Source organism: Oncorhynchus kisutch, linkage group LG1 (genome assembly GCF_002021735.2).
Source record: "Oncorhynchus kisutch isolate 150728-3 linkage group LG1, Okis_V2, whole genome shotgun sequence".
Classification (NCBI taxonomy): Eukaryota; Metazoa; Chordata; class Actinopteri; order Salmoniformes; family Salmonidae; genus Oncorhynchus; species Oncorhynchus kisutch.
This window is the reverse complement of record NC_034174.2, coordinates 36,767,608-36,785,774: the sequence shown is the minus strand read 5'-3', so window position 1 is coordinate 36,785,774 and position 18,167 is coordinate 36,767,608. Positions and strand designations below refer to the sequence as shown.

The window sequence follows — 18,167 nt, the reverse complement described above, 5'->3', positions numbered from 1 at the left end:
AACTATTTGTTGTTTGTATCCGCTCCAGGCCTCTTGTTGGGAATGTAGACTGTTTTACCGGAAGCCGCTGTCTTCGGCTTCCACGGCTCATGACAAGCGACCATTGTTGATTGCCATGCTTCTCTTGCTGTGCTCCTTCGACTTCGCTATCAGATGGGGGAGGAGAGACAGGCGATTTCTTCTATGCCCCGACAAATTGAGGGTGTTCTGAGGGCAAAAGGGGTGGGAGGTACAACTCAATATTAGGAAGGTGTTCCTAATGTGTTGTACACTTACTGTATGTGCAGGGGGAGTGTTAGGTATTAGTCATTGACATGGTGAGTTGTTTCACCCCCACCATTCCATCAATGCTTAGATCAATGTTATAATCAATCAAAGTCATATTCTCAACTTCCTATGTGAGCGTTGAAGGCGAAAATTCAGTATCTTTCAGCCGCCTGTATGCATGTGCCTGTGTGCGTGCATGCATCTACAGTATGTATCATGAATGTGTGTTCAACAGTGCACCAGTCACAATCAGAAAAACACCAATCCTCTCTTTTTTACACGCGCGCGCGCGCACACACACACACACACACACACACACACACACACACACACACACACACACACACACACACACACACCTCTCTGACATGGCATGATTGGTCACTTTTTCCCCTCTCCCTTCCTGCTTAAATAGTTTTAACAAAAGAGAGGGAGGGAGAGGGGGAGGGAAGGAGTGGATGGGGGAGGGGATGCATGTGCTGCTCTGTTGTCACTAAGGGAGGGAGAGAGGGGAGAGCAGAGAGAGAAGGGTAGGGTCCCAGAAGTGAAAAAGAGGGATGGCCATACACACCACTGCTCTACACTGCCTTACCGTGTGGGTTATTCTATTGGCTTCCACATAGGACGCATCATATCAAGGAAATAAAGCATGAGCAGGTAGGACTGGATTTTGTTTTAGAGTTTTATCTTCCTTCTGTTTTCATTTTCCTGCTTTTTTCTATCTTTCTTCTGTATTTCTTCTCTCACTCTGCTCTCCACATTCCTATTCTTTTCTGCTTTTCTCTTCTCTTTTTCTCCCATATCTGGTTTTGTGATATCCCTTTATTTATTTCTCTCTAAACCTGCTGTTGAATTTAGATATTTTTATCCTCTGTTAGAAATATATAAAAATCTTCCTCCATTCCACACTCCCATCCTTATTTACGTTTTTTCTTCTCTACCATGTGTCTATTATTTAAATGTTGATCCTCTCTGATACTCAAATTCCTCAGTTATCTTCATATTTTCAACCTGTTTCCTGCATTTTTGCTTTAGATTGTAATAACACAGCTGCATTCTTCAACACTTGACAAAGTGCAAAGATCTGATGGTTCTTTTTGGTGTATAACTGTGTGAGTGTGTGGACCAGTGGATGGGTCCAGAGGATTGGATACTCTTTAGTCATTTTTCTTCTGATGGTGATATTGTGGTTTTATGGTCAGAGGGCAGAAGCTGTTCCCTTTCTGTCAGAGCGTTTAGCACCACTGTTACATGAACACTCAGACTGTGAGCAACACTATATATTGTTTGGTTTTGATTGTGCACATGCCTTTCCTGAAGAGTTCTCCCATTCCCGTTAGCTTATCAAAAACAAATATTTTTCCAATAACAGACCTAATGTGTACGGAAATATTAAGGTTTTACACGTTTTAGATGATCTTACTCTCAATTACATTCTTCCTTTCAGTCATGGTAATTATGTATTAGCATTAGTAATAAGTGCTTCTGACAATTGTTTTTCTGGTCTGTAAATACATTTGCATGTGAGTGAACAAGTGGCTAACCAAGTGAGCTACTGACCTAGGGGGCTAGAGTGAGCAAGTGCTAGTGAGTGAGCATGAACATGCTTGAGGAGGAAAATAAGTCTTTGCATTTGGGTCACTTCAATGGGAACATACAACCAGAGTGAATACAGCTTTTTGATGTTCGAGTTTTATGTGATTATGTACATATTTTTTTTCCAGCGCTGTCTAACTCACTGCTCTCTCTCCATTCCAGTCGTTAGTGTGTAGTGGAGGGTACTGAGGCTAGCAATGGAGTGGTGTATGACAACAAACACTAACAGACCCACTCAGATGGCCAGCAGCGTGGGACCAGCCAGCAGCAGAAAGTGTAACGTGTGTCCCCGCTTCCACCAACACTGAGTGGACTCAGTCCTCTCCTCTTTACCAGGGAGCAGGGCGGCAGAATGCTCAGTCCTGTCACCCTCCACAGTAAGTGTGTGTATGGAGCGGATGGGGGTTACACTGTGTGTGCACGCGCATGTGTATGCGCTAATTTGGTTGTCTTTCTCAGTCTTGACACTCAGTCTTGGACATTTCTCCTGTGGCCAGTGGAAAAGGGGGAGGTGAGGGCGTGAGGGAGGGAACTGGGAAACGAGATATTGGAGAGGGGATAATAACTTTAACAGCTGAGTCTCTCTTCTCTGTGCTTCACATTGAGGAATTTTAAATAAAGAGCTGAGTTGCTGTCTCTTTCTCTGTTTCTCTCTCTATTTCTGAATGGCGACCACCAGCGTGTTTAAGGCTAGTTTTAAACAAATCCAATAAATTAGTATTTTTCACATGCTTTGTAAACAACAGGTGTAGATTTACAGTGAAAGTCCCTTTCCAACAATGCACAGTAAAAAAAGAAGAATGGGAATAGTGGCATGAGGCATAAATACAGTGAATAACGAATAACAATAATGAGTCAAATTCACTTGGCTATGTACAAGGAGTACCAGTATAGAGTCAATGGGCAGGGGTACGAGGTAATTGAGGTAGCTATGTACATATACAGTGCATTCGGAAACTTTTTCCACATTTTGTTACTTTACAACCTTATTCTAAAATGGATTTCAAGTGTTCCCCCCCCCCCCCCCCCCCCCCCCCATCAATCTACACACAATACTCCATAATGACAAAGCAAAAACACGTTTTTAGAAATGTTTGCTAATGTATAATTTAAAATATATATATATATATATATGTATATATATTACATTTACATAAGAATTCAGACTCAGTACTTTGTTGAAGCACCTTTGGCAGGGATTACAGCCTCAAGTATTTTGGGGTATGACGCTACAAGCTTGGCACACCTGTATTTGGGCAGTTTCTCCTAATATTCTCTGCAGATCCTCTCACGCTCTGTCAGGTTGGATGGGGAGCGTTGCTGCACAACTATTTTCAGGTCTCTACAGAGATGTTCGATTGGGTTCAAGTCCAGGCTCTGGCTGGGCAACTCAAGGACATTCAGAGACTTGTCCCGAAGCCACTCCTGTGCTGTGTGTTTAGTGCTGTGCTGTGTGTTTAGTGTCATTGTCCTGTTGGAAGGTGAATCTTCACCCCAGTCTGGGAGTTCCATCTTGGGTTGATCAGACTAGAGAATCTTGTTTCTCATGGTCTGAGAGACTTTAGGTGCCTTTTGGCAAACTCCAAGTGGACTGCCATGTGCCTTTTACTGAGGAGTGGCTTCCTTCTGGCCACTCTAGTACAACGGACTGATTGGTGGAGTGCTGCAGAGATGGTTGTCCTTCTGGAAGGTTCTCCTATCTCCACAGAGGAACTCTAGAGCTCTGTCAGAGTAACCATCGGGTTCTTGGTCACCCTCCTGACCAAGGCCCTTCACCCCCGATTTCTCAATTTGGCAAGGTGGCCAGCTCTAGGAAGAGTCTTGGTGGTTCTTCTTACATTTAAGAATGATGGAAGCCACTGTGCTCTTGGGGACCTTCAATTCTGCAAAAATGTACCTCTAGCTCCTCGACACAATCCTGTCTCGGAGCTCTACAGAAAATTCCTTCGACCTCATGGCTTGAGTTTTGCTCTGACATGCACTGTCAACTGTGGGATCTTATATAGACAGGTGTGTGTCTTTACAAATCATGTTCAATCAATTGTGTTTACCACAGGTGGGCTCCAATAAAGTTGTAGAAACACCTGAAGGATGATCAATTGAAACAGGATGCACCTGATCTCAATTTTGAGTCTCATATCAAAGGGTCTGAATACTTATGTAAATAAGGTGTCTGTTTTTTGCAAACATTTCTTAAAACCCTGTTTTCACTTTTTCATTACGGGGTATTGTGTGTAGATTTCTGAATCAATTTCAGAATAAGGCTGTAACATAACAAAATGTGGAAAAAGTCAAGGGGTCTGAATACTTTCCCAAATGCACTGTATGTAGTGTGTGTGTTAGGATGTCAATGTAAGTTTGTGGGAGTATGTGGGTCCAGTGTGTGTGCGTATAGCCAGTGCAACAATGATCTTGCTGTCCAATCTATTGGGGTAGAGAATATTCTATCTATCCTCTATCCTCCATGTAATTGAAATGTGCTGGTACAGTGGGGGACTGATTATGTCACAGTGAGCAGTCCCTCCTCGTTATGTAATGTAGCGCTTTATCCACACGGAGAGAGTAAAATTAGCAGCCTTGGACTCTGCCATCATATCCTTTCCTATTTCTTGGTGTTAAACTAAACCCAAGAATCAATTGGCTCTGCGTACATTATTATGTTGTATGTTTTGGATGTTAATTATTTTCTTGGGACACATTTCTAGCTTGTTATTGTTTTTAGCAATGCATTCCCATAAATAGGTGTGTATTTGTGGTGATAGCTGGGTAGATAGATTGTTATGCTTCCACATGCATGTGTGCTTTGCATGAGGGGTCTCTAAGACAAGCTAATGAATATGCTTATATTGACTGATGTTATTGATTAGGAGAAGGTTTAACAGGATTACCACACTAACATGATTTGAATAATACATTAGGGACACACCATACCTACCTCTGTGTGCTACTATAGGCAGAGATATTGGAGCCTACAATTTTGTTTTGGGGGGTTTTGAAAAGAAGAAGTGAATTGTGGGTACACACATGCTTTGTGTCTTGACTGCGATAAGATTGTTTAGCGTACGTCTGTAACATACCTGCTTTTGGAAAGACTCACACTTCTGTGTTAGATTTCTCCCCATAGAGAAACTTCTCTCTCTCACACACACACACACACACACACACACACACACACACACACACACACACACACACACACACACACACACACACACACACACACACACACACACACACACACACACACACATGTCATAATTAGGAGTGTGTGATAAAAACATGGTAGTGAATACATTTTGTGGATCGTAGCTAAACAGTTGCTCAGGGTGAAGTAGTTCTGTGAGGAAGAGTCAGGTCGTTAGTGACGTGGTGTAAATGAGCTCTAATTAGAGTGGTGTGGAGTGATTCACGTGCACACACAGACACTCTTTCTCTCTGTATCTCTCTCTCGGTCACACACACACACAAACGTGTGCATCAGGCCACCATAGTGTTCATGACAGCTCATTAAGCAAATTTTGAGTCCAGTTGATTTAAGGTCCTCATTAGGTGGTAAAGGCTTACAGAGCCCTGGCCTGCAATGATGTAGAGTTTGTTCAGTCTGTAGCCAACAGCAAGATCAGAGTGACCATTTAGCCATTCCACACAGAGGAATGCATGGAGAAACAGCCGAGGGCAGGCAGAGAGTAACCCAAAGAAAGGAGGAAGGGAAAAAGAGAACTATGTTTATGGAGAAATAGTATAAGGATGGGGATTTAGAGACAGAGGTGGGAGAGAGAGAAGGGCAGATGGACTGGTCAGCTGCAGAGTGATATATGTGTGGACACAATGAGCAAAGAGGCAAGGCAGCTCCGGCCACATGAGTGTGTGAGCTGAAAGAGACAGCGTGTGGGGGAGGGGTGTCCTAAACCACGCGAGCACGGACACATGTTAGTACAGGTCTGAGGGAGGGAAAGAGAGAGGGGGAACAGGAGGGGAGGAGAGGGGGAACAGGAGGGGAGGAGAGGGAAGGGAGAGAATGGAATGGAATGGAATGGAAGAGTTTAATGTCCCATTGGTTATCTGAAGCGTGCCGTACTGATCCAGATATGGCTTCAATTAATACTTACGAATACTGTGTGAGCAGCTGATAGAGAGCTCTCTCTCTCTGAATTCCATACATTCCAATAGCCTAAGTCATCTGCAGGATTCTCTCTCTTGCCGCTTGGCAGGTCTGCACAGCATGCTCAAACATCCTGGTCTTCGCACAGACCTATCTGCGTATCTCAATCAAACACAACACATAAACACAATTAAACTTTCTCAGCAACATTATGTGTGTGCATTGAAGTCTTTGTGTATTGTTACTGAGTAATAGTGATTATTTTGGAGTGGTCAGGCTACCTACCCTCAGGGAAAATTATCCAGTCCAATCTATCACACTGCCTCTGATGCCTTGCAAACACTCCAAATCCCATGCCCATGTCCCTCCCCGCCTCCCTGCCTGCCTCTCTCCGTTATTCATCTAATTAACCCTTAATTGCTCACACTGACCGTGCAGTGGACCGCTACCAAGAAGGAGATTTAATTCACACCAGCAGCTCTTCTGGTCACACAGATCAAATACATGCACAAACTCTGGCCCATATGTTGACTGATCACATGATTCATTGTTGAACAGAACTAAATAAGAGTGTGTATAAGAAATAAGAAAATTAGTAAGATCAGACATGCCAGTGGGTTTGGTCTCTCCAGTGTTAATGGTACTACTGATTTGCGTTATTGTGAGATCTAGGGAACTCAACACTTGACCAACAAATATGGTCTATGCTGGCTGTGGAATGGTAATTTGGACACTGGCCCTTGTTGGTGATTGACGGTAGGTAAAGAGAGAGAGAGAGATCAGCGCAGAAGCTAAATCGTCTCTCCACCTGGCTATGTAATTAGGACCAGTCCAGCTAGACAAAGCTGCTTTCTCTCACAGAACTGGACAGAGTGGATGGTGTTGAAGGAGGAGGTGGGGGGGGGGGGGGGGGTCCACATACTGGCCATCCTCTGACTGGATTGATCAAGCTCTTGTTTACAAGCCCCCTTTTCCCTATTCGATGTGCAGGCACACACACGAATGCAGGCGCGCACACACACAGGCACACAATCATTCTGTTTTACTGGCTTCCTGGTCCTATGAGGCATGTTGGATCCATGTGAGGGCCTTCATCCTGAAGACAGGAAAACAAAAGCTGGGGTGTAGAGTTAGGGTAGCACTTGACCCCTGGAGAGAAGAAGGAGGAGCGTGGTGCATGTGTGTGTGTGCGCATATATGTGTGTGGCATTTGTGTGGTTACAACTCTAGCTCACTTCTTCCAGGTCTCAGATTTCAGGAGCCACTATCCTGTTGGGAATACCCATTACACATGTGCAGTCATGCACCACACACACACACACACACACACACCATGTAAGCTGTCAGTACTGCTGGTGGATATATGGAGCTGGTGGTCTGAGTTAGTGAGATGTTTGGGCTCTTATAGGATCTGCTGTCAGACAATGGGGTCCCGTGGCTTTGTTAGGGGACGTGGGGGGACAATAGGAGTTGAGGGACAGGCTGGACAGAGCGAAAGAAGGCCCCTCTGCTCAAAACAGCTGTCTCTTTTTGGGACCCACACGACAGTGTTGACACGTAATGCCACACGCATACATATGCACAAACATGCTCCCTCCAATCTCAGTCGCCCAACATGTTAGACTCATCCACACAGTCAAAACCTCTAGTTAGAGTTAGGTCCAAAGTCGGAACTCTTAGTACAGAACAATAGGTGATTATAGAACCAGAGTTTAGTAAACTGTTAGATGCATGCGATTCACGCGGGTTGCAGTATTTGGAACCAGTGGCTTGAAACAATTTTGAGCTATAAACAATTGCAAACAATTGAGTTACGCATCATGTATCTGCCATGTTTTGGTTTTCTATTATTACCCATAGTGAGGTTTTCAACTCCCCTCACAATCATTTTGAGGACTTACAACATCACAAACAGGAATATACCTCCAACAAGAGGACACCAACAGAGATGACAATACACAAAAACACACATACAGGATAATTAAAAAGCCATTATAAGATGCATGGATGTAAGGCCGTCTTATACCTCATCATCCTCATCTCAGTCTCCTGGTAAGCTTGCAGATATGATTTAGCCATGAGAGGTGCCCCTCTAAGCCCTGAGGAAGGGGGACCAGATTAGGGTTAGGGGACTGAACACACCCCTCTTCTCCATGCCCTACTCCCCATACATCATCTGATACAGATGGCTGTGTTATATACTCACTGTTTTTCCCTAATCTTGCCTGAAATCTCCTCACCCTCCTTTATGAATCAATACTACTGTAAACATAGAGATGCACGTGCACACACATATAAATTCAACCAATTGTAACATTCTGTCATGAACACATGTTTAACTTAGTAAAAAACACATTTTCTAATTGTAAGAGGTACATTTTTTTTTAAACGACGATAGTAAGTGCCTATTAAGTTCCAACTAAAGGGACAGGGTTGACCGTACCACACAGTTGGCTGCAACAGGGTTGGCGATTCAATCTTAAATCAGCAATACATCCCCTTGTTAGAGTGGGAATGGAAGCTTGTATACAACATGTATACAACAGGGAGGGTCAATTGAATTCAAGCTTCACAAAAAAAAATTAATTGTTAAAACATTTCTAGATTGTCTATCTATTGGTAACAGTGTTGACGCGTTGTGCTCGACCAGCTCAGTTTTTCAACACAAAAGACCAGAAAAATGGCCAAAAAGTGTAGAAACAGCTCACATTCTTTGACACTATGATTTGACTATTAGATGTTCACTGTTTCTTTTGAAAATATTATTTAAAATGAATAGTTTCCCCACATTAAAATGAGAGTTCAGTTCACCAACAGGGTTGGTGAGGGACATGCATTGCATCACTTATCACATCAAATAAATAATCTTATGGAATGACTTCGTCAGAGCAACAAAATATTTACAAATGTTGGTGAAAAGTTGGAGAAATGTTGGGGTGAAGTTGGTTCAAATCTTAAATTCACAGAGGGACATGTCAAAATACGGAATTGTGGCACATTAGAAAGTCTTTATTCATAGAAAAAATATATAATTAACAACATTTTAGGGGGATTCTATATCAAAGGGCACTTCATTCAGTGGGGGGAAAATAACCTAATTGTCAAACTAGAGTATAGTATAGATACCTAGAGTAAGTATAGATACCTAGATTATAGTATAGATACCTAGAGTAAGTATAGATACCTAGAGTAAGTATATATACCTAGAGTATAGTATAGATACCTAGACTAAGTATAGATACCTAGACTAAGTATAGATACCTAGAGTAAGTATAGATACCTAGAGTATAGTATAGATACCTAGAGTAAGTATAGATACCTAGAGTATAGTATAGATACCTAGAGTAAGTATAGATACCTAGAGTAAGTATATATACCTAGAGTATAGTATGGATACCTAGAGTAAGTACAGATACCTGGAGTAAGTATAGATACCTAGAGTATAGTATGGATACCTAGAGTAAGTATAGATACCTGGAGTAAGTATAGATACCTAGAGTATAGTATGGATACCTAGAGTAAGTATAGATACCTAGAGTATAGTATGGATACCTAGAGTAAGTATAGATACCTAGAGTATAGTATGGTACCTGGAGTAAGTATAGATACCTAGAGTAAGTATAGATACCTAGAGTAAGTATAGATACCTAGAGTATAGTATGGATACCTAGAGTAAGTATAGATACCTAGAGTAAGTATAGATACCTAGAGTAAGTATAGATACCCAGAGTAAGTATAGATACCTAGAGTAAGTATAGATACCTAGAGTAAGTATAGATACCTAGAGTAAGTATAGATACCTAGAGTAAGTATATATACCTAGAGTAAGTATAGATACCTAGAGTAAGTATAGATACCTAGAGTAAGTATAGATACCTAGAGTAAGTATAGATACCTAGAGTAAGTATAGATACCTAGAGTATAGTATGGATACCTAGAGTAAGTATAGATACCTAGAGTAAGTATAGATACCTAGAGTATAGTATGGATACCTAGAGTAAGTATAGATACCTAGAGTAAGTATAGATACCTAGAGTAAGTATAGATACCCAGAGTAAGTATAGATACCTAGAGTAAGTATAGATACCTAGAGTAAGTATAGATACCTAGAGTAAGTATATATACCTAGAGTAAGTATAGATACCTAGAGTAAGTATAGATACCTAGAGTAAGTATATATACCTAGAGTAAGTATAGATACCTAGAGTAAGTATAGATACCTAGAGTAAGTATAGATACCTAGAGTAAGTATAGATACCTAGAGTAAGTATAGATACCTAGAGTAAGTATAGATACCTAGAGTAAGTATAGATACCTAGAGTAAGTATAGATACCTAGAGTAAGTATAGATACCTAGAGTAAGTATAGATACCTAGAGTAAGTATATATACCTAGAGTAAGTATAGATACCTAGAGTAAGTATAGATACCTAGAGTAAGTATAGATACCCAGAGTAAGTATAGATACCTAGAGTAAGTATAGATACCTAGAGTAAGTATAGATACCTAGAGTAAGTATAGATACATTAACCACCTAGAATCAAATGACACACCGATGAGACGGTCTAAGTTACATAACAAAGAAAATCTGCATTGAAATCTGTCAATAGAGATATCTGCATCTCAATCCACCAGAGTTATTTATATCTCCTAGATATAGAATTATGATCATTTTTCACTGTCCTTTTTGTGCCATTTATGAATGTGTTATTCAATGAGTTTCTATGGGCTTTAGTAGTAAAGACCAAAATCAACATTTTGTCCCCCCCCCCAATTTTTTTAATAATTTTTCCGATACCTAAAGGAGTCCTAAAATTCTAAATCAAATAGCTAAATGATACATAGTGTGACCATCTTAAAACAATTCCATATGTCAGCCTCCCCAACATCTTAGACTCTAAATAATTGTTATAGAAAATTGCTAATGTAAAAGTGAAAGTCACCCAGCAAAATAATACTTGAGTAAAAGTCTAAAAGTATTTGATGTTACTTAAGTATCAAAAGTAAATGTAATTTGTCAAATATACTTAAAAAGTAAAGTAATAAATAATTTCAGAATTCCTTTAAGTAAGCGTTTCCCATACACAGTCCTCAGGACCCCAAGGGCTACATGTTTTACTTTTTGCCCTAACACAGCACAGCTGATTCAAATTATCAAAGCTTGATGATTAGTTGTTTATTTGAATCAGCTGTGTAGTGCTAGGGCAAAAATCTCAACATGCACACCTTTGGGTCACGAGGACTGAATTTGGGAAACCCTGCTTTACGAAAACCAGACTGCACAATTTTCATGTTTTGTAAATTTACAGATAGCCAGGGGCACAATCCAACACTTGAGCATCTTTACAAATGTTTTGAGTCCGCCAGATCAGAGGCAGTAGGGAGGACCAGGGATGTTCTCTTGATAAGTGTGTGAATTGGACTATTTTCCTGTGCTGCTAAACATTCCAAATGTAACGAGTACTTTTGGGTGTCAGGGAAAATGTATGGAGTAAAACTTATATTATTGTCTTTAGGAATCGAGTGGAGTTAAAAAGTTGTCAAAATATAAATAAAGTACAGATACCCCCAAAACTACTTAAGTAAAGGTACTTTAAAGTACTATTTAAGTACTTTTTATAAAATGCAATATTGGTGCACAATATCTCCTTAAAATATGAAAGGGATGCAAAAGGAGCTCTTTTCATGGAACGACCCCTTCATGTGTGGGGCAGTGTGTGTCTCAGACTGTTTCTGCTAATGTTTATGTGTTTCTCTTATGTGTTTCTCTTGAAGTCCCTTTTTGTACGCTTTTGTATGTACACTAGTATAGATGTGTCTGTGTAGATTGTGTTTATTATTTCCCATAGGTTTGCAATTTTTTACCAAGGGTTTATCGACTCTGTGCCAGAAGTGGTGTGTTTGTTTTTGAGCTGGGGACAGGGACAGTCCCATGACTGGCTGGAAATCCCTGGAGCATCAGGGGGATTTCACAGAGACATTTCCAGGGGGGATTGGGACTTGGCTGGGAGACTCAGCCAGGGCAACCTGGGATCTCTGGATTGGATGAGTGAGATTATGGGACTGAGTGATCATTTCATTTTGGGATCAACATGTGGATCGTTTAGCGGCCCATCTGGTGGTCCTGGTCAATGTGTGACTAAACCACACACACACACAGAGGGAGTGTGTTAGTGCGTGTGTGTGTGTGTGTATGGAGAGATCAGACAGTCTGATGTAGGCAAAAGGCACTCTAGAGTTGTATTGTAAACAAACGCAACACTGAGACAACGAACCCACACCACCATGCTACTGACTAGGATTGGGGAAAGCATGTGAACAACCCCAGGTTTCTCTTTGCTTTCGCTCTCTCTCCCTCACTCTGTCTCCACCTTTCTCTCCCTCTCTTTCCCCTATTTCTCTCTCCCTCTCCCCCTCTCTCTCAGTTCTGTCGTAGCCTCTCAGTTCTAGGCTCAAAGGGTCGGGACAGTTTAATAATACTCTACAATGCCTGGAATGTCAGCCTAATGCCTGCTCAAAGACAGAGCCTGTAAAGTCAATCAAAAAGAATGGTCGACCACTACCCCAGTGAAACACACTGCACCAGTGTGTGTGTGTGTGTGTGTGTGTGTGTGTGTGTGTGTGTGTGTGTGTGTGTGTGTGTGTGTGTGTGTGTGTGTGTGTGTGTGTGTGTGTGTGTGTGTGTGTGTGTGTGTGTGTTAGAGTGAGTGGAGTGAGGGTCTCACACACACAGAGCCCCGTACAGGGGGACAACAATGGTCCCAGTGAGAGCGAGGCAGAAGGGAGCGGGCGGCTTATCGCTGTGGGGACAAGGCCAGGGGCTGTGTTGTTCGTAACAACACGGCATGGAGGAGCTCAGAGCACTATGTGGTATTTTATCAACTAAATCTATTTGAATGTAGTTAGTGTATTACCAATGTGGTATGGTTCTTTGAACAACCTGAAAATCTGCAGTTACGTCTGCTCTGGACTGAAAGGTTAAAAAGTATTACGTGGTGAATAACCATGCTCTCTCTCGGTCCTCTCTCTGTGTCTGTAGGTCTGTTGAAAATGCATTGGTCTCCGGAGCATGTGGCGCCCCTGTCCCAGTGGCCTGAGCAGCACCTAGATGTGTCCTCCACCACCTCCCCTTCCTCCGTCCACAAACACGATCCCTACGCCACCGCAGGCCGCTGCGGTTACACCCCTGCAGCCGGCTACCCCTGGGCCAGTGATGACATCTCGGCCCTCACTGCCTCCTCCTTGTTAAAACACTATGCCGAGAAGTACTCAGGTCTGGAGTTGCCCTATGAGAGACCTGCCCCAGGGGCATATTCAGAGCCTGGGTCTTTCCTGAAGAGTGAGGCTGAGCCCTGGTCCCTGGGGCAGGGAATGGAGTGTTACTCTGGGCTGGAGGCCCTGGCTGCAGGGGGCAAAGTGGGCTCAGTGTCAGTGGGCCTCACTGGCACAGGCAGTGTGACGGTAGTGAGCAGTAACTTGACCTCTGATCCCGGGTATAGCAGCAGTGGCTCCTGTAATGGGCCGCCCTCTCAGGACTACCCATCCTCCTACAACAGCAGCTACCTCTCCTCTGGATACTACCCCCAGACTGGCTCAGCACTTCCCCCAGCCTCTCTACACTCTCTGCATACCACCCCCACCTTGGTGCCCAGCTACAACCTTAACAATCCAGTCTACAACTACCTGCCAGGCTGCTACCCCCACCCCCAGACCAGCCTGGCATCTGGCTACAGCCACCCCAGTGCCTCCTACCTCCCCTCAGGGCTGAGCACCTCTACCTCCCTGACCCCCCGGCCCACCGTGGTGGGGAGCAGCTATGGATACCCCAGCCACAGCCTAGGGGCCAGCTCTGAAACAGGAGGGCCACTGAAACGCAAGGCCGTTGAGATGGTGGAAGAGGGGGAGGAGGGAGGAGGAGAGGGGGAGGGCTCCCAGTACAGGAAGTACGGCAATGTCCATGGAAATGGCCACAGCAAGAGCCCCTTCAACGGATACGCCATGGCGGGCTCAGAAGGCCAGGCCTACAAACCTGGCAAGCCATTGGTGTTGCCTCCTTATGGTGGGCAGAGGGAGTACAGCCCCTCCTCAGGCCTAGGTGGGGAACACGGCTTCCCCCATCAGAGGCTGGCCATGAAGATGCCTGCGTCACGTGCGCGATCTGATGACCCCACTGGAGGACGCTAGGTCAGGCACTTGAGAAGACAGCTTTCTGGGGGTCCCTCTTTTATATTGGCATTTGAAAACCAAGTAGAGTTCTTACTCAGCCAATAACTGGGGGAAAACAATCGTTGGATTTTGCAAAGAAAGGTCATGTGATCTAACCAGTCAGGAGAGAAAATGGCAAATGACTTGTATCCTCCTCTTACATCTTTATAATTTTAATTATTTGATTTTCTCCAAAGAGTCAATGGGCACTTTGTCCTGTAGGGGTGTGGATTGGATGTGGGTGTGGGTGGGGTGGGGTGGTATGGGGAGGGGAGGGGAGGGAGGGTTCTAGATTGCCTGATTTAGCACTGTCAGTCTGAATGGATTACCTACTGCTTCTCTCAGGATCCTATTTATTTTTTCAATCTGCTACTATGGCAGAAAGTGTTGTTTTGATGAGTTGCTCTCTTAATTAGAGTGGCCGCTTGATATGAAAAGGGCCTTTGACTGCAATACCTCCTCAAGCACCATAAGAATCATATCCTCTCAAACCAAAACGTAGAGAAGAACATCCTTGTGGTGTATTTTAATAACAACTCCAGCACAATCACGTCTCTTCTGAGGTTTGTTGCCTCCGTATACCTTGTTTGAAACAAATGTCCCCCCTCTCACCCATTCCCTTTTCCCGGTTTTTCAGTTCTCTCTTTTTTTCTACCCATCCTCTACCTTTCATCACTACCTTAGCTCACTCCTTTTCCCTCCCATGCTTTTTTTTGTTTTGTTTCAGTCACTCTTTCTCTTTTTGTTAATTTCACATACAATCGCTCTCATATATCTAATTTCATTACGGAGTGCCACATGCAGTTCTATCAATACATTCAGATATGTAAACCTGCTGAAAGAGAGAACTGGTTAAGTAGAAACATACTTGAGAGAGTGAGCTGGAGGGTGAATGCACATTTTAACACAGCATCTTATAAACAGTGCACTATCAAACTAATGCATTTCCCAAATGTGCCATTTTCATACAGATGCTGTACTACTCTTATAATCCTAAATCTGACAGTATTCTTTTTTATGTAAGCATTTTTTTTCTTCACCTTTTTAAAAGAAATATATGTAGTCTTGTTATTGAATACTCAGGAATGTTATTGTTGCCTCAGAATTAAAACATAAGAATGTATGTATTACCTTAAGGTGTTTGTAGGGGGCTTTATAGACGCTATAATGGAGTCATGGCTTTGTAGTAATACACATATACTGTAAACTTCAGCGGACTCAGAGCTTTTAGGGCCACCAATGTTAACATTTGTGTGCCCACACCCACATCCTTGCACACAAACATCTGCACCTACACACACACACACACACACACACACACACACACACACACACACACACACACACACACACAGCTGTGTACATTCAAAAGTTAACACCCAAAGTACACTGCCACAGTCTTTGAACTTGGTGATTTGAAACTTGAGGTTGCTATCAAGGCCTGAAATGTTGAATGTAATTCAGATATTTTTTTCTAAGGACAATAGATACCATAACGTACATCAATAATGTTTTTAGATATATAAAACATTTTCTTTGTGTTTAGATTTATTTCCCATGTAGATTTTGGTGGCGTGATTATCTTCATGAAGTAGTATGTATTTAGCAAAGCGCGAAAAACACTTTTGGTGGACAAACTTTGACAACCTATGACAAAATGGAAATTACAACTTTTAGCCGGTAGTGCTTAAACCAAAAATAGTTATAGAGATATAGGAAGTGAATGTCTACATCCATCAAACACCTTTCTATCAATGTAATCTATAACTTACATTATGTATGTTTTTGCAATGTCTTAAATTCTGCGTGACTATACAGCCCAGTAACAGTTCCTACCTCCCATCCCCCTTCTTTACTTTGTGTTTTCTATAGTAGCCATCTTATCAATGTCCAGTAACCCTCACATTGAGTATTATACAGACCATCATATAGTATACAGCTGCTGGGCCTCCATAGACACAGAGAATCCATCCTTGTTACCTTTGACCTCACTGTGCCTATTTTTTTATTTTTTTTATTTCACCTTTATTTAACCAGGTAGGCTAGTTGAGTTCTCATTTACAACTGCGACTTGGCCAAGCTAAAGCAAAGCAGTGCGTCACAAACAACAACACAGAGTTGCACATGGAATTAACAAACATACAGTCAATAATACAATAGAAAAGTCTATATACAGTATGTGCAAATGATTAACTTCATCATTAAAGTTAGTGAGGGAGATATGAATCTCCAGCTTCAGTGATTTTTGCAGTTCGTTCCAGTCATTGGCAGCAGAGAACTGTAAGGAAAGGTGGCCAAATGAGGAATTGGCTTTGGGGGTGACCAGTGAGGGAGAGCGTGCTACGGGTGGGGGCTGCTATGGTGACCAGTGAGCTGAGCTGAGATAAGACGGGGCTTTACCTAGCAAAGACTTATAGATGACCTGTAGCCAGTGGGTATTGATCTATTTTCTCAGAACAGAATGGTGAACACATCAGAGCCTCAAGAACCACCAAAAATAGCACAGCTGTAGAAATAATCAATGCTTCCTCAACCCCCTCTATTCCAAATATGCAATTTTCATTATAGAAAACAAAACAAAAATGGTCATATCTTTGCTTTGATACCTCTCTTTCAAATGATTTATGTTGTAGCTATAGGGTAACTAGGGCGTTGGAAAATGAAACATAAATACTGAATATATTAGCAAAATGTGTTTATTTAGTAGCTAACGACCATTACTGTACCTGCTTTGTTCCAACCAGACAGATATACTGTACTTGTCCAAGGCCACCATATCATCCTAAGTGTGCCATATATGATATTCCTCCTTAAACATTTGCAAGCTGTTGGGGCTCAGGAATCTCTCTAACCTGCCTTCAATATTAATTGGGCTGATATCCCGCTAACGGGATCGATATGACAACAGCCAGTGAAAGTGCAGGGAGCCAAATTCAAAACAACCGAAATCCCATAATTACAATTCCTCAAACATAGAAGTATTTTACACCATTGTAAAGATACACTTCTTGTTAATCCCACCACAGTGTCTGATTTCAAAAAGGCTTTACAGCGAAAGGAAACCAAACGATTATGTTAGGTCAGAGCCAAGTCATAGAAAAACAGCCATTTTTCCAGCCAAAGAGAGGAGTCACAAAAAGCACAAATATAGATCAAATGAATCACTAACCTTTGATGATCTTCATCAGATGACACTCATAGGACTTCATGTTACACAATACATGTATGTTTTGTTCGATAAAGTTCATATTTATATTAAAAAAATCTCAGTTTACATTGACGTGTTACATTCAGTAGTTCCAAAGCATCCAGTGATTTTGCAGAGAGCCACATCAAATCAATTTACAGAAATACTCATAATAAACATTGATAAAAGATACAACTATCATGCACGGAATTATAGATACACTTCTCCTTAATGCAACCGCTGTGTCAGATTTTTTTTAAACTTTACGGAAAAAGCACACCATGCAATAATCTGAGTACGGCGCTCAGAGACCAAAACAACCCAAACAGATATCCGCCATGTTGGAGTCAACAGAAGTCAGAAATAGCATTATAAATATTCACTTACATTTGATGATCTTCATCAGAATGTACTCCCAGGAATCCCAGTTCCACAATAAATGTTTGTTTAGTTCGATAATGTCCATAATTTATGTCCAAATACTTCCTTTTGTTAGCGTGTTCAGTTCACAAATCCAAATTCATGACGCACGTTCATTAGGAGCAGACGGAAAGTCAAAAAGATCCGTTACAGTCCGTAGAAACATGTCAAACAATGTATAGAATCAATCTTTAGGATGTTTTTAACATAAATCTTCATAAGAATTCATTTGTCTGTAGAAATGCAATGGAACAGAGCTCGCTCTCACGTGAACGAGCGTGGTCAGCTCATGGCACTCTGCCAGAGCCCTGACTCATTCCCCTCTCATTCGCCCCCACTTCACAGTAGAAGCATCAAACAAGGTTCTAAAGACTGTTGACATCTAGTGGAA

General features: G+C 42.1%; 1 protein-coding gene across 1 annotated transcript; it reads left to right on the top strand.

Annotated features, from left to right (window-relative positions):
• The first annotated feature begins 2,028 nt into the window (after nt 1–2,028).
• LOC116373987 (putative fidgetin-like protein 2) lies at nt 2,029–14,367 on the top strand. The gene is made up of 2 exons (XM_031822889.1): nt 2,029–2,240; nt 13,004–14,367. Exons 1-2 carry the CDS (start codon nt 2,216–2,218, stop codon nt 14,146–14,148), a joined length of 1,170 nt encoding a protein of 389 aa, XP_031678749.1. The 5' UTR covers nt 2,029–2,215; the 3' UTR covers nt 14,149–14,367.
• The last annotated feature ends 3,800 nt before the right edge of the window (nt 14,368–18,167 follow it).

Bases quoted from the DNA above. Each gene is read 5' to 3' on its own strand.
- LOC116373987 (XM_031822889.1), top strand. From the start codon at position 2,216: ATGCTCAGTCCTGTCACCCTCCACA. The intron at 2,241-13,003 runs GTAAGTGTGTGT...CTGTGTCTGTAG, and splicing joins CAGTCCTGTCACCCTCCACA to GTCTGTTGAAAATGCATTGG.